Source organism: Anguilla anguilla, chromosome 7 (genome assembly GCF_013347855.1).
Source record: "Anguilla anguilla isolate fAngAng1 chromosome 7, fAngAng1.pri, whole genome shotgun sequence".
Classification (NCBI taxonomy): domain Eukaryota; kingdom Metazoa; phylum Chordata; class Actinopteri; order Anguilliformes; family Anguillidae; genus Anguilla; species Anguilla anguilla.
Genome location: NC_049207.1, coordinates 44159080 through 44175644, shown reverse-complemented (window position 1 = coordinate 44175644; position 16565 = coordinate 44159080). Strand labels below are relative to the sequence as shown.

General features: G+C 44.7%; 2 protein-coding genes across 3 annotated transcripts in view; both read left to right on the top strand.

Annotated features, from left to right (window-relative positions):
• Positions 1–253: 253 nt before the first annotated feature.
• Positions 254–6257, top strand: amn1 (antagonist of mitotic exit network 1 homolog (S. cerevisiae)). Its single transcript, XM_035424505.1, has 7 exons — positions 254–599; positions 1135–1267; positions 2388–2517; positions 2730–2947; positions 4021–4077; positions 4388–4499; positions 4794–6257. Exons 1-7 carry the CDS (start codon positions 574–576, stop codon positions 4865–4867), a joined length of 750 nt encoding a protein of 249 aa, XP_035280396.1. The 5' UTR covers positions 254–573; the 3' UTR covers positions 4868–6257.
• A 1687-nt stretch (positions 6258–7944) lies between these two features.
• Positions 7945–16565, top strand: part of LOC118231054 (DENN domain-containing protein 5B-like) — a 33095-nt gene continuing 24474 nt past the window's right edge. For both annotated transcript variants that reach the window (XM_035424491.1, XM_035424490.1), the window contains exon 1: positions 7945–8273. In XM_035424491.1, coding sequence (XP_035280382.1) covers positions 8168–8273 — 106 coding nt within the window. In that variant the 5' untranslated portion in view covers positions 7945–8167. The remainder of the gene's footprint in view (positions 8274–16565) is intronic.

Genomic DNA, 16565 nt, shown 5'->3' with positions numbered 1-16565 from the left:
GGACATTGGTCAGCAATGTCTTTGATAGGGGGAGAGTGTCAGTTCAGTCCCCCATTCACACTGTATCGCTCCCTCACTGCCATGGGCTTTTCCTCGGCTCATGGTGCTCTGGAAAAAAGTTACCGTTGAGGATTATGTCTCCACGCATAACCTGTAATTCCTTGGAGATGTTTGAATTAAGAAACCAGCAATCCCCGGACAGCATGAAGGACTAAGCATTTTCCTATGTACTACAATTACCAGAATGCATAGGGTTTACTGTTGTCATAAATGTGCGACACGGTCGGTAGCCATAGAGCCATATTATTCATATTATTGCAGGATGTCCTGCAGATTTTCTAGATTGTTTTAAAGGAATTCCATAAGCGCCTAATTTATTTTTGCACGCAAAATTTTCACTCTGACTTGGGGGATATCGTAATAATCGTAACTTACGTTAGATTTGAGCCAGTTAGCTATGTAGAGTTCGAGTTTGTTTAAAACAGTCATATGTTGTCTATTGGATAGCCTAAGCTTGATAACTAGCCAGTTAGTTTAGAAGTCTAGCAACTAAAATTGGCAGCAACAAACGACATGGCTGTATATTCGCTCTTGGACCTGTAAGTAGCCTGCTGTCAGCTCAATTTATGCTTGATGCTTGCTGTTAGCTAGAAAAAATATATATTTCAGTGATTAAATTATACGAGTAGCGTAATGAGGCAAACTATAAAGTTATCTGATTGACTAGATGGCTAGGTAGCTTAAAATAGTATTTTTAACTAGTCGTATCGCCAGAGTTTGAGACAGCTAGACTACAAACGATATTAGACCATTTACTTGACATTGTTTTTTGTTAATGGTGGCGTTTATCTAGGCTAATAACCTTGCATAAAACCATATTTTGTGGATAAAAAGTATAGTATAAAATAAAAATGTTAGATGTATCCATACATTTTCAGGGGAAATGTTGACTGAAGATGTTGCATACTTCGTATGCTCATGCGTCATGTCTATGTCGGAGAATTCCCCTGCTCCGATTACTTACAGCCTATTCAAAACGGGATGACTAGCCTCTGGATGTGATATCCAAGCTCTATTTTCAAATAATCGCACTTGCACAATATCCAAATCATATTTTATTTTGTGAATTAACAGAAGCCTGAACTGCCTCGCAAAATATGCCGACAATTACCACGGCGACATTGTATCTTTACCTGTGGGCATTAAGGACAAACTGGTGCGGATAATGACCTCACAGGGCGCGGTGACGGATTTCAACATCAGTCAGGTAATTAGAAATCTTTGTGAAGCCTCTTCTGGTCTCCATAAAAATGCATTTACATAAAGCGTGTGTCGGCATAGCTATTCATAGTGGTCCACCTACATCTGTGGCGTTAGCATAGTTCCGGGTTTAACACCTTTCCACTGCCAAAGAAACCTGGTGAAGAAGAAAGTTCATCTCGTCTCACGCGGCAGATAGAGTGGACATGATTGAGAGTCGATATGGGAACGGGGATAAGGTTGATCAAGGACGAAAGCAGAGAAATCAACCGGCAGTCCAAGTACCGTCAAAGGCAATTTAGTGCGACCTTGGAAGAGGAAAGCAACCGATAAGAGGTTCAGAGCTGCAAGCCTCGCTACTATGTACTGGGTTACAGGGCGTTTTTTTAGGTATTCACATTCGAATACATTTTAGTCTTTCTAAACAATGGTTATGGATGGCTCTGCAGTTTTTGTACCTGGGTGGGTGCACATGTAGTTTGAAATGAGCGCATTGGAACAGATGTCATAAAACTTTGCCTTTTGTTTCTTTATCTTCTTTTGTAGCGCCTCCCTTACGTGTAAATCAGAACAGTGTTCTGAGATGTCAGGAGAGCAGAAACACAGAACTGCTAAAACAATAGTACAGTAAAACAAACGAAAACTATACAAAATAGACAAGTAATCACCCTGGGATAATTGGTGTTAGTTCATTAAATAGTTGTCTGTGGGTGTATACACGTGCATATTCCTATGTGAGGGTTAATGATGCTCTGTGTAAGTACGAATGCCACTTTAGTAAAGTTTATGGTGTTGGTGCCCATTTCTCTGTGTGTCCTATGATTGACCAAGAGGCCCAGGAAGCCAAGCCCTTCCCCCACATCTCACTGCATGATCTCAGAGGGCATACGGAAACTGCCCCCCCTCTCCACACACCCTACTCCTCCCACACCCCCAGGTCCATGCAGCTCAGACATTCTTAAGATTAGAAGACACAGAACACTGTGTTCTTTTTGCGAGATTAGAATAAATGCACAGTGGTCGGTTATGTGTTGTACATCATAGTGTAATTAATGCAGATGTAATGAACCCAGAATGCACTGAATGTGTGGCGCTGATTTGGGTTCCCGTTGCTGCGCTGCCTTCAGCTGTTGCATCCTGGGATTCACACGCTGGACCTGCAGATCTGCCGCGTGTCGGACTCCGCCCTGCGACAGACCCGCTGCCCCGGGCTGCGTAGGATCCTCCTGAGGGGCCTCCCAGAGATCACCTCAGCAGGTACCACTCACCTGCCGCCTGTTCACCACGACACGCCCGCCTTCGTTTAGTAACGCGTCAGGACGTGGAAGTCCTGCAGGGGGCAGTACTCTGTCCATCTCCAGATCTCAGTGCTTAACAGGGAAGTGGGGGGGGGGGGGATGTGTGCGTCTGTGCGTCTGTGTGTCTGTGTGCCTGTGTGCGTTCACGTTAACCGCACTGTTCTCTCTCAGGAGTGTGTGCTCTGGCGGAGTCCTGCCCCAGCCTGCAGGTGGTGGATCTGGGCGGCTGCACCGGGCTGACGGACGAAGGCGTGTTAGCGTTAGCGCGCTGCTGCCCCCTGCTGGAGGTTGTCTCGCTGAGGGGCTGCTCGAGCGTGGGCGACGCCGCCCTACAGGCCCTCGCTCGCAACTGCAGGCTCCTGCACAGCGTCTACTTGTCAGAAACCCTCGTGAGTAAGGGGCGGGGGGGGTGGGGGGGGTAACCCCAAAAAATGCCACTCCTCACCCTTTGCAACATGCCTCCGAGAGATAATGGCGTCAAAAACAAGACCTAAGAAAACAAAGAAAAATAAGTGGGAAGTACTGAGTTGAAGCTCCACAACAGCAGGGGCTAGCAAAAATGGATTTTTGAGTGTTTGCTGAGTGCTTGGAGAGTGCTTGGAGAGTGCTTGGAGAGTGCTTGGAGAGTGCTTGGAGAGTGCTTGAAGAGAGATTGAAGAGTGTCTGGAGAGTGTTTGGTGAGTGATTAGGGAATGATTGGATGTATTGTCTTTACTTCGTGAAAGACTGTTGTTTGTACTGAACTGCGCAGATCAGCCCAGGTTTTTGTATGCAATCTTTGATTTACTAACAATAAACCCAGTTACATCAGACTCTGAGAAGTGTGCATACTTTGAAGTATTCAACAGTGTGGAGGTGAGCGACCCCGGCGTTTCTGGCCCAGGCCGGGGCTCGTTTTCTTCTGCCCACATTAACCATTAGCATCTGCTAAATGCCAGTAATGTAATGTGATGTGCAATGCATGCTGTTTGAGTTTGAGTGTGTCACAGTACCTCGGCAACCCCTGGGTAAATCCAGGCAAAAGTCCAGTCAGGAGGAGTCCACTACAGTCTGGAATAGTGCAACAGGCCTGAGCATCTGAAATACTTTAACTCCTTTGACCCCTTTTGGCCCTTGAGATCCAAGAACTGCTGGTTTTCCACCCTCCCTTTACGTGAGAGTCAGGGGTGAATATAGCCTGACCAATCAGTAGCACTAATTGTTCAGTTAATTACCTGGGAGAAAGAAAACCTGGGCTGGATTTGGATTGGAGGTCCAGGCCGGAGTGTCCATGCATTAGAAGCTGGGATCCTACAGATCCCTGAGAATTTGCAGCGAAGCGTGTTACTAACCTCAGGTGTTCAATCATGTGAAGAAATGTGACTGGTAAAGATCTGAACAGTTTTCTGTGAATAATCTATGAAACTCACAGAATTCCAAAGATGGTGAACTCTGACCCTTCTGTCATGGTGTTTTCCGCCAGGTGACAGACGAAGGTATTATCGGGCTGGCTACTGGAGTGTGTTCCGGCAGCCTGAAGGTACGCGTGTGTGTGTTCCCGTTGCCATGGTTGCAGGTTTACCCTCAGGTCGCACGGGAGTGTGCATCGTTGGGCATGCAGCTGTCCTGGGGTTTCGAATGGGTTTTGCGGCCAGTTCTTCAGACCCACAGAAGACAAGAGGCTTATGAGACAAATACTAAGTGCTATTGTGATAGAGAGAGGTGAGATGTATGATGCTTGTATTTAGAAAGATTCACAATGTAGCGGTTTCCCAGATGGTGCAATGTTTGTTGCTTGGTGCTAATTGGTCAGTGATATGTAACACTGCTCTGTAATTGGTTGGCTGCAGGAGCTCAATATGGTGCGCTGTCAGTTTGTGACCGATGAGGCGGTGACGGCGGTGCTGACGCACTGTCCGAAAATCAGGATCTTCAACTTCCATGGCTGCCCGCTGATCTCAGGTCAGTTTGAATGGTCCTCTATGCACCTGTCAGCTTCAACACACACACACACCTTCCTGCTGATCTCAGAACAGCTTCACCTGAGAAATTACAGGAACTCCCAGTATGTGGGCCATCAAAGTCAGTCTTAAGTTAACACTCTTAACCGCAGTCTTTGAGAGTTATTTTTTTTTTGGCATAGGAAAGTCATTAACTGATACATGAAATGCATGACTGGCTTTGTTTGTGTTAGGCAGGCCTCTGCTTGCTGATTGGATGCTGAAAATGTTCTCTCTGTCCTCCCCCCCCTCTTAGATCAGTCGCGGGGGGCGCTGCACAACTTCGTTGGCCCGGGTAAGATTCAGCAGGTGACCTGGACCGTGTACTGACCCCCAGCGCATGGGCCACCGGACCGCTGGTGTCACGGTTGGACTCTGAGGGGGGGGGGGGGGTGTCGCTGCCCCCTGTCCTCCTGACTGCGTGGTCAGGGCGTTTCCTGGACATTCATCTCACTTCTAGAGCATTCCAGAATTCCCATTCCACCGAGCGTGTGCGCTGTTACTGTTTGGCGAAGGCTGTGGGTGTTTACACTGCATTCTGTACTGATGACAGACTTTACCAGTAGGGGTAGATTTAATGGTGAGATCGGACCGACTGAATGCAGGACTGGGTCGTTGCGTTCCATCTAGGTTATCACACTCCAGTCCTGGAGGGGGCGCTGTGTATGCACATTTTATTTCAGTGCCTCAGTGCTGAATTTAAGGCACACTTTGTTTCCAAGGCCGTAACTGGCTGCTGATTGAAAGGACACCGCAGAAACCTGCTGACATTCTGGCCCTCCAGGACTGCTGTTTAACCTGTAGGCACAGCACCCCCTGTAGGACTAGAGTTTTATACCCCGACTTCATGCGATGTGTGATGTAGGATCAGTTTTTCCTTTAAGCTGGATGAATGAGGTTAGGATGTGGACAGTGGAAAACTGATCCTAGATCAGCACTTAGATTCTGAGGCTCTTTAAATACAGGCCCTGGCCGCACTAAAGCGAAAAGCCGACTGATGAAGGGCCTTCCGTAGGATACGTTTATCAGGAAGGTTGTATTTATGTATCAAGTATGTGTGTGTGTTTGTAATCTTCAAAAGGATTGTGCTGCTTTGTGTCTAACTGTGTAACTGTTGTAATAACGTTTTGTGTTAAATTTGCACAGTTCTGCTTTTGAGGTGTGAGGGTGACCTCTAGTGGTCAGACACCATTTGGTGCAATTGTGCTTTCACACTTCTTGTATAGCACTCCTTTTGGTGTATTGGTATATTGCATGTGATGTCACTTCCTCTGTGTATTGACTATGAGATTTTATAGTGAAAACTTATTTTTCATAATTGGCTTTACTTGCTTTGGTCCAGGACAGTTCCGCTATCAGGCCAGAGCATTTACACACTAGTTTTGGAGGCTTGTGCCTGGAAAATGACTACATCTAAACATTTGATGCCAAAATGTCCAAGCAACTTTTCTAATAATACTAATAATAATAATAATAATTTGAGAGTGTTAAATAAGGATTAAATGCATTTTGTATTCTTCCTGTTCTTTTTTTGGTGTAATGTGTGAGAGTGTGACCGCAGTATCCGTAGAGTTCGAGCGCTTCACTGACTGAAAGTCACATGATCTTGCTGGAACCTCTCATGCATAAAACAGAAGCACCAGACTGCACATCCTCATTCTGTTCTGCGTGTTGCACTAATTCTAAGACATAGAAATAAATGTATTATGTATTTATTGTAGTCTGTATTTTGTACAAGTGTTTCTGTGTGTGATGATGAAGTGTCATTTATACTGCACTGAACAATCTCTGCTGTGGCTACATGCCCTCTGTGGTGGATATGTTGTGGAGTGAAATTTCGAGGTTAAAGAAGAGAGCGTAAAAACCAAAATGTAAAAGTTCGCATTTCGTCAAAGGGTATCCTTCAGCCCTTACTTGTCTTATCCTCCTACCCCTCAGATGAGCACTCATTCAGCTGCACTCCTGTACAGGTGAGCAGTCGTTCAGCTACACCCCTGTACAGGTGAGCAGTCCTTCAACTGCACTTCTGCACAGGTGAGCAGTCTCACTGCTATTAGAACATTTAAGGGGGACTTTGTCTTCAGTTCGATGTTGAGGCCATGCGTCAGCCCTGCCAGACTAAGTCATTGTTTGTTTGTGAAATAACTGCAACACATATCAGAGATGTAGAGTTTTTGAAAAATAATAACATGCATATAAAAAATGAGTGATTCATTATACGCACACTCATGCATACACACGTACGGATGTACACATACTGCTTACCTGCGTGTTATTTTCTGCGCTGAATTTTTTATGTATCCCTGCATGTATAAGACCATCGTTTCCAACACCAGATGGAAGCAAAGTGCCGACTGTCTGCTAGGGATTCCCTGACCCACATGATCATTAATAAAGAAACCCCTTTACGCATCGAAAATGCACTCGAGTTTTTTGAGATCCCATGATTTTCGTCGAGGCTAAATGTCAATTTAATGAAATGACAGTTGGGTATAAAAAATGTAGGCTACTTCCTTCCTAAAAAATTACGTGATGAACATTTTTGAATGCACTAGGGCATCATTCGAGAATCGTTCGTACACTTAACTGAAGTGCAAATATCTGAAATTTTCTAATACGTTAAAGTGTAAATATTCTACGCTAATCAATTACAGGCTGCAGCAACAATAGGAAGGGGAAGACTGAAAAGGTGGGCCGATTGGTGTTTGCGTCATTTCTTAGCGTGAGCTGTCCAGAGTGCTGATCCGCATCACGCTTCAAGTTGTTGCGTTTCAGATAATGTTCTTCGTGCCACACACAATTATCGTGATTCATTACTACTGTAGACGTGATTCAAGCCCACACTTATTTGTAATGCTTATTGAAAAAACCTAAAAACCTCGAAACCTTTATGAATGGGGCACATTTTTTGTGAAAACGTATGCATGTTGTTGGAGTATGTAATTGGTGTTTAATGTTATTGGAAAACGAATATAGGCGATATCTAAATGTAGATGATCTAGATTTAGAAAATGAAAGGCATGGAGCTACTCGAATCGACACTGAAGAGCATTAGTGTCATTGGTATTGACCTTATGAGACGAATAAGAAAGAACGGCCGCCAACTGCATTCTTAATGCGTTTGTATTTGAAATCGTTGTACTTTTTAGAATTCTGGTCGGCTTTATGGGCTTAAATGACTACATTCTTCAATCACTAGGGGTTGTTAGCAACGACATTTCACTACGTAGAATAAAAGTTTACTTTTATTTTTGATCATGATTCTATTTTGCTAATGTCTGACACCATTAATATGTATTATTTGGATAACCTCAGGAAAAGGGTTGATGTTAAAACTGTATTGGTCATTTTGAATGCCCCGCCCTCCCACACGACAATCTTAGTGTCCGCCCCTAGGAAGGAGGGCGCAGAAACACAGAGCGCTCGAACTCCGGACCCGTTATTTTGCAGAAGACACGGTACGGGAGATTCCCTCTGAACAGCGTAACCCCTGACAGTTTACTGTTTTTTACGTGGACGCTACGGGATTTATTTTTCCCTTTTCTACTGATTTTTTCAGACTTTTGAGTATGGAGACTTTCTGCTCGGTGGATTAGAGTTGTAAACAGGACGCTGAAATCTTGGTCCAGAATGAGCGCGACAGCGGGGTCCGGACTGGCCCCGTGCCGTTTCGCTCACTACTTCGTGATATGCGGCATGGACACAGAAACCGGTCTGGAACCGGACGATCTAGCCCGTAAGTTTAAGTTTTAAAAACCGTGGTGTAAGAAGGAACAAAAATACATGAGAATGTTAAATAGGTCTCTATTCCCAAACAGTGTTTTGTAGACACAGTAACTAAAACACTGCACCTGTTTTGGTCCTGAAAATCAGGGTTTCGGTAAGGTTAATCATTTGTTGTGGTGATACTAAATAATGAAATCATCTGTAAATCATGATTTGGCGAAATGTACAAAAAATCAGTGTTTACTTCCGACACATTGCTGTTTTGGCGATGTTATTGTTTTGGTGGGATTCAGGACAACTGAGGTCTCCGATGCCAATCCTCCGTAATAGCAAACCAGTTTGTTTTCATTACCAACGGGACGGACTGTCTACTCAGAGACTGTAGCCTATGCATTTTCGGGTTTAAAGGTTTACGTCCGTCTGAATTAATGTTCTCTGTGTTATTTTAATTACCTCTAAAAGCGCTGCATGCTACACAATCAGAATTCATGAAGAGACGTAAGTGGATTTTGAGGATCACTGTTCGGGAATCCAGACACGTGTTTTGACAAGTGACCGAGCTCTGGGGATTCTTGGTCGCGTGTCCTCCAATATCGCTTAATAACAGGTAGAGCACAGAAGCGACAGAATATTCTTGGCTACAGTGTCCTTTTTTACCACTTAGGTCCAAAATCAGACACCGTGTTTCCTGCATTTGCGGTTGTCATTGCATGTGTTTCTGGTGAGCCTAGTGAGCCCAATGGACGTGTTGTCTCACCGCACGCTTCGTGTCTTCTCTTAAATCGCAATGATAGCATTGGTACTTGGATTTAGTTCTGGATTTCATGATGACTACAAAAGGAATAGAATGACGCATAAGCTTCCTTAATATATAAACATGCTGTGAAGGAAGTGCTTTTATGAATAGATTCTCATGGGTATTAATTAAGAATGGGATTGAATAGTGTTTTAGAAGTGCTGATGTTTTTGAATAGCTGTTCGGGTAATGTTTAAGTTTAATGCAAACTAGTGGCTTTTTTTGGTGATCCAGTCAGACATTGTAGGACGTGTATTTTTGCATTGCTGAAGAGAAAATAAGTATGGATCTTGCCCCAAGGAACTGGGAATGGGTGTTCAATAAGGATCACAGTTAATCTAAGAAGAAAACATTTCTGTCACCTTGCGTTGTTTCTGGGAGATGGAGTGGTCTGGTTGTCAGTACTGATGAGATACCTGTGAACTGTAGTTCCATTCTGATTGGATACCCGTGAGCTGTAGTTCCATTCTGACTGGATACCCATGAACTCTAGGTCCACTGTGATTGGATACCCGTGAAGTGTTGTTCCACTCTGATTGGATACCCAAGGACTGTAGTTCTACTCTGATTCAGCAGTAGAGACACATGCTGAACTCCTTCTTAATGTAGCTTTCTTACCTCCCAAGGTCAAACAATGCTAAATAATTTAACCAGTAGAATTCCTTAAGATAACCATAAGATTTCTTTTTACAAATATTCCAAACAAAAGTCAACTTTTATATGATTTTACTTTTTGGATAGTGACCTGTTTTGTTGGAGTTCTGCAGGAGGGTATTGAAACTTCACTTCCATATAAAGGGTTAAAGCATTTCAAATGCATATTTGACTTTTTGCTGTTTAGATTCACATCACCTGCACACTGAACTGGGATCATCTCCTGGAGGCAGTGGCAGTGTTTTTATTGACAGTGAAACACAAAACTTTATTGCTTGTGCATTCTGACACATTTATTTATCTATTTGATTGTTTGTTTGTTATTTAGGGTGCAGATTAATCACTGCTGCTGTATTAAGCAGGTGGAGCAGTGAACAGTAGACAGGCTATTGCAGACTCTTTGGTCAGTAGGCAGTCTTGGGCACTGCTGATCCAGTCTCATCACAAAAAACTACTGCATGGTCTTTGTGTGTTTCCCAGAATCCTCCACATGGCTAGAAATGTCACACTGTGAGAATGTGTCACATTCTGCCTTTCTGAATTTGGTAGCCCCTGGGTGTCCCCATGGACTGTCCAGGTGGAGGAGGAGAGGAGAGCAGGCTCAGGAACAGAGCTTTTGTTTTGAAGGGGGGGGGGGCGGTGGGTTTAGACCTATGATCTCATGTCACAGATTTTAGTTCCCCTTCTGATTAGCCTTTGTGTTCATATGCAGTAAAAAATTTGGAAAACAGCTAGGCCAGACGCTCTCTCTCTCTGCACTGCGGAGGAAAGGGGTTTGAGTTTCAGCTGCAGTGAAAGTTGGCTTCAGCAGAACTGCCCCACGCAGCAGGAGATCCTCTTACACTGCAGCAGATCCAGATTACACCTGAACTCCAGTCCACAGGAAACTCCACTGCAGCTGCAGCACATGCAGATTGCACCTGAAATCCAGACCACAGGAAACCTCCTCTGCAGCAGATCCAGATTACACCTTAAATCCAGTCCACAGGGAAACTCCACTGCAGCCGATGCAGATTACACCTGAATTCCAGTCCATGGGGAAACATGACGTTTTTTTCCTCTTTGCCACTGGCTGCGGAGCGATCAGTCACACTCACTGGCTGTTATAAACTGCAGTCACACACTGGCTGTTATAATCTGTCCTAAGAATGCAGTCACACACACTAGCTGTTATAAACTGCAGTCACACACTGGCTGTTATAATCTGTTCTAAGAATGCAGTCACACACACTAGCTGTTATAAACTGCAGTCACACACTGGCTGTTATAATCTGTTCTAAGAATGCAGTCACACACACTAGCTGTTATAAACTGCAGTCACACACTGGCAGTTATAATCTGTTCTAATTGTGCAGTCCACACACTAGCTGTTATAAACTGCAGTCACACACTGGCTGTTATAATCTGTTCTAATTGTGCAGTCACACACTGGCTGTTATAATCTGTTCTAAGCATGCAGTCACACACACTAGCTGTTATGAACTGTAGTCAAACTCACTGGCTGTTATAATCTGTTCTATTCATGCAGTCACACACACTAGCTGTTATAAACTGCAGTCACACACTGGCTGTTATAATCTGTTATAAGAATGCAGTCACACACACTAGCTGTTATAAACTGTAGTCACATACTGGCTGTTATAATCTGTTCTATTCGTGCAGTCACACACACTAGCTGTTATGAACTGCAGTCACACACTGGCTGTTATAATCTGTCCTAATCGTGCAGTCACACACACTAGCTGTTATAAACTGCAGTCACACACATGCTGATATAATCTGTTCCAATTGTGCAGTCACACACACTAGCTGTTATAAACTGCAGTCACACACATGCTGTTTGTCGTAACCAGATGGGCAGGCTGGAAGAGATGTTTGCCACTCAGGGTTGGCCTGGTCACGCACACACATTCCCCAGACTCGGCTGGTGCTACCTGTGGCCAACAGCCATAGCAGCTGGCCGTGACATCACTCGCCAAGAGAGAGATTCCACTGGCAGGAAGTTATACGTTTGTTATTGGCTTGGGGTGTCTGTGTGTCTGTGCGGTTATGTCTGTGCCAGTGTGTGTCTGTGCCGGTGTGCGTCTGTGCCTCTCACCTCTGCATTGGGTCCTCCCTCTCACAACGTTCCAAACTTTGGCCAGAACCTCCCGGTTTAAGAGTGAGCTGACAGTCTGGCTTTCCCGCCGGTGAGAGTATTTAATCAACTGCTGAGTTTGTTGATAAAGCCACTGCTAGGTGGCTTCCCCAGGTGGGATAAAACCCTTTCCCTCACAGTGCTTTACAAGCGACTTGTGCTTTATTGCACCTGTTATAAAAGACAGAGTTCCAGAGTTCTGTGTTGTGAATCAGCTTTATCAGGCTGTTTTGTGTGCTCATTCACATCCTCTTTTTCTTAATAAAATCTTGTCTCTTAGGTAAGGGGCACTAAGTCTTAGAGCTGCTGTCACAGGCACACTCATAGAGCTGTGAAGTTAAACAGGGGATGTGACTGGCTGACGGTTTGAACGCAGATGTTCCTTAGCTCTGTGTGCGTCACGAGTCTCCATGGCTCGGCATGCAAATATGGCTTCCTCTCTTACTGTGACCTTGATAGGTCACTTCTGCCGGATTTTATTTTAGACCGCTTTGGCAGGTCATTTAGCAGAGGTCCAGACCCTTGAGGTGTTCAGCTGCGGTTCGGTGATGGATACTCAAACCCTGTTGCCGGGTGGCTGGCTCAATTAGCTGATTAACCCTGTACACCAATTGTACAAATGACCCTGCACACCAGTGTACAATTAACACTGGTGCTTCACATAGGGACACAATCTAGATGTCATTCATGAGCGTATCAGTTAGCGAAAGAGAATGTAGCTATTAATTGACTAGGCTAATGAAATAATTAAGAGCAGAAGGTTGTATGAAATCCAAAAACGGTCCCTCCTGTAGTCTGCTGGCAAATGTCGAGCCAAGATGGCAGAACATTCTTTTCAGGTGTCAAGCTGGCAGGACAGACGGTCATGGGCAGCACTGCTAGCGATGAGAGTCACTGGCCCATACTGAATCTGATAAAATGCTGGTTGAGGTTTGAGCTTTGAATTGGAATCAGCTGACAGAAATAGACTCCAAAATGATTCATAATGCAGCATCTTCACAGCAGTAATTTCCCTTCGGAAGAGAAAGAAAATGATAAGGAACGGTAAAGCACAGAATCAATGTCTCCAGTTACCTTAGTCAAATTGCTTTGTGAAACTAGAGTGGTTGTTATTTTATTTCATTTTTATTTTGAAGTGTGATCAATCTTCCATGTGAAGATCCCATTATTTCTCTGCATTCGAATGCGTTCGGAGTAACTATGACAATAGATGGCTGTTGTTCAAAACAAAATCATTTTCTGATATGGGTAAAACCCCCCTGATTGTTTGAAAATTCAGAACTCTAAACCCAATCTATACGCTCCCAGGTCTTTAAAAAATATATAAATGTAGCACCTAATGTTTGGCTGAACATGGTCTAATTCCCACCCTTATTTGGAATTTCCAATTGGCTGTACCTATTAGCTATGCGAATGCAAGTACCCCACTACCGATTCTGAGTCGTGTACACATCCACGGTTCTCCTCTGAAACCTGTGGTGTCACCACCTGCTTCTTTTCACACCGCAGATTATTGCTAAGCTCAGAGCACCGAGCTGAATCACATCGAGACATTTCATATGTGGGTTTAGCATGCAGTCCAAAGACGCCCAGTCAGCCAACGGGGGTCACTAGATTGTGATGAATGTGGACGCCTAACCGCCTAACCCCTCCCATACCCTGGCCAATGCATTCATCAGTTGCAAACCACCCCATGCAGCTACCGGCTACGGTTGGCACTGGCACAGTTTGGATTCAGTCCGCGGCCCACGAGACTCATCCATGCACTGCGGTGTTGTGCCTTAAACAAATGACCTATCCAGTAGCCCTTCCGCTGGGCTTTGAATGGTAATTGGCCCTCTTCAGCTCCTCAGCACCACTCACAAAGCAGGAGGGACAGACAATCGCCTTTTAATGGCAGCCCTGGCCTTCTGCTGGCAGCGGTGAAAGAGAATGTTATTGTTCGGGTTTAATAGTCTCCTTGGATGTGGGAAATGAATCGTTGGCCCCATTACATCACTCTGATCTAGAGTAAAAGACACAGAAACGTTTACATAGGAGAATATATCTGCAGCTTAGGCCTGGACCTTATAGAGGTTTGCTTTTTGTCTATTCAGAATGAAAGCGTGTGTGTGTGTGTGTGTGTGTGTGTACTGTGTTAGTTTTCTGTACATTTGTATGGAACACAGTCAAGGTTTTAGGCGACACCATGACATCATTTCTGCACACAAGAGCATTTTATTGGCTCTCCTCAAAGGGCTTTCAGGGACACTGTGTGAGACGATGCTGCTACGTCAGAGGCAAGTGCTGGGAGTGAGAAGATATTTATATCCTATTTCGGCAGTGCTCTGTATTCCAGCAGTGCCGGTGTACTGCCCTCTCTCCCCCCCCCCCCCCCCCCTTTCTCTCTCTCTCCCCCCTCAGCATCACAGCAGCCAGCACAAAGAGGTTTATGGAGGTCGTCTGGAGAACCATTCAAAATCAGACGGTTACTTTGTCCTCCGTGACTCGCTGCTCTGTGAAGGGGACAGGATGTTATTGGCCCTCAAGCCAGCTCCTATAATTGCATCAGAAAGGGCGCTCCGCTATACGACGTGTTCCGCTGATGTCTCTGTTGTAAAATGCATTCTGCTGGTGTCACTGGTTTATAGAACGGGTTCTGCTGATATCCGCTGGCTAATGGCTGCTTCAGCCATGGACTGAGGGTCACAGTGAGTGTAGGATGTTCTCATTTAGCCTCTCCATCATCTGAAAACAGTCAGCATGGTCCTCTGTGATACATTACTATGGGCTGAACAGCTGAATTTTAGATGAGCCCTGATGGAGGAAGGAGGACTTGATGTTTGAAAAGCCAAACGACACCAAATTCATTTAAAGCACCTGAGATAAGTCAGTGGAGCTGAACACAGTTAAATTATCAGGAAAAAAATTCCTTCCACACAGTCAGAACTCCAATTATCTGGAAATTGCATCACTCTCAAGATTGCATTGCATCATAAAATATGTCATTTTTTTAGCACACCTCCATGTCTAGATAGGAGACATTTTGTGTTACTTTCGAAATGTCTCATTTTGACACATAAATAATATATTTGCAACCCAAAGATATTGACACAAAATATGTTGAAAGTGACACAAAAGTAGTCACATAAAAAGCATGATGAAATTAACATCCTTTTTGAGAGTGATGTAGCAGAGATAAGCTTCACTGATGCTGCTTCTGTCTTCTGCACTCTGCTCTCTGGACTGCTGTCTCTCACAAATGTTTTTGCAATCAAAGTTCAATCACAGCTCTGAAACCCATTGGTACAAAACCTTAATCCTTAATGTGCGTGGCTGACCGTTGCAAAGCTTTTCCATTAACCACAGGGCAATAGAAGTCTATGGAGAATTCAGGAGAATTGTGTTTAGACCACCAAATCCTGCAGCAAACTGTCCTGTTCTGTGGGCTGTTTTGGAAACGATTGCTGCGACTATTATGGCCTTCTATTGGCCTGTGGTTAATGGAAAAGCTTTGCGGCTGTCATCCGCGCGCATTAAGGATTAGGGTCTTACATAAACAGATTTCGGAGCCGTGATTGATCTTTGATGGCAAACAATTCATCAGAGTCGCGGCGGGCCTCTGGGTGCATACGCGGTAACGGGGGTTTACGGCAGACAATGAAAATGCACAATGAGGCAAACAGATGTGGCAGCGATTGCCAGATTCATGGGGGAGCCCCAAGGTCAGCAGGGGTCACACTGGGCGGATAAATGCAACCAACTGCATGTGTGTTGAGTCGGCACAGTAGTGTGTTGATATGGTGCAGTGAGAGGTGGTGTGTGTACGTTGCTTTGGATGAAAGTGCCTGCTAAATAATTACATTGTAATGTAAATGTAATGTAGTGTGTTGGGTTTGTGTTATAGTCTGTATGCAGTCAATTAAGTGGTCTGGAGTGTGTTGGGTCTGTACTGTAGTGTGTTCGGCCTGTACTGTAGTGTTTTGGGTTTGTACTATAGTCTGTATACAGTCCAGTAACTGGTCTGTAGTGTGTTGGGTTTGCACTGTAGTCTGACAGCACAGTTAGGATTTGATGGTTTGTTTCTCTGTTTGTTTGTGGATCAGCGGTGGTGTGTGATATCAGGGTGACAGTTGCCTGTAGGGTGCAAACGCAAGTGCTTTTTAAAAATAGCAGTTCTGCATCTCTCTTTAGTGCATCATCATTTACCTGCATCACTCTCTGCTTCCCCTCTCTCCTTCCTGCGGGTACCCCGTGTCAGAATTCTCCCATGAGGACAGCAGACACGGCGAGGAAAGCACGCTCTGTGATTGGACAGAATCATGTCCCTCTGTTGCCCTCCCCCCACCTCAGCTGATGTGCGCTGAGCGTTCTGGTGCAAAATGGCTGCCCTTTGTCTCCCAGGTTGGCGCTACACACTAGTGGGGGATTGAGGTGGGTTCCCCCCCCTCTCTGTAAGTAAGAGAGCATAAGATGAAAGGCACTGTATAAATGTATTGGATAGGGGCTTGAGGGGAATTCTCTGTGGTTGCTTTCATGCTGTCATTTTATAATTATACATTTGTAACTTAAATTCAACCAGCCCACCAGCCTCCTCCAGCTGAATCATGGGAAATTCCCAGCTCTGTCCAATGAGACTAGTTGTTCCTTATTTAAACTAATGGGATTCACGGTGCATTGATTCGAATGTTTCCTGAAGGGAACCACTGATGTTTCTCAGCAGATGTTCGTCAGCA

Bases quoted from the DNA above. Each gene is read 5' to 3' on its own strand.
- amn1 (XM_035424505.1), top strand. From the start codon at position 574: ATGGCTGTATATTCGCTCTTGGACCT. The intron at 1,268-2,387 runs GTAATTAGAAAT...CGCTGCCTTCAG, and splicing joins CGGATTTCAACATCAGTCAG to CTGTTGCATCCTGGGATTCA. The intron at 2,518-2,729 runs GTACCACTCACC...GTTCTCTCTCAG, and splicing joins CCCAGAGATCACCTCAGCAG to GAGTGTGTGCTCTGGCGGAG.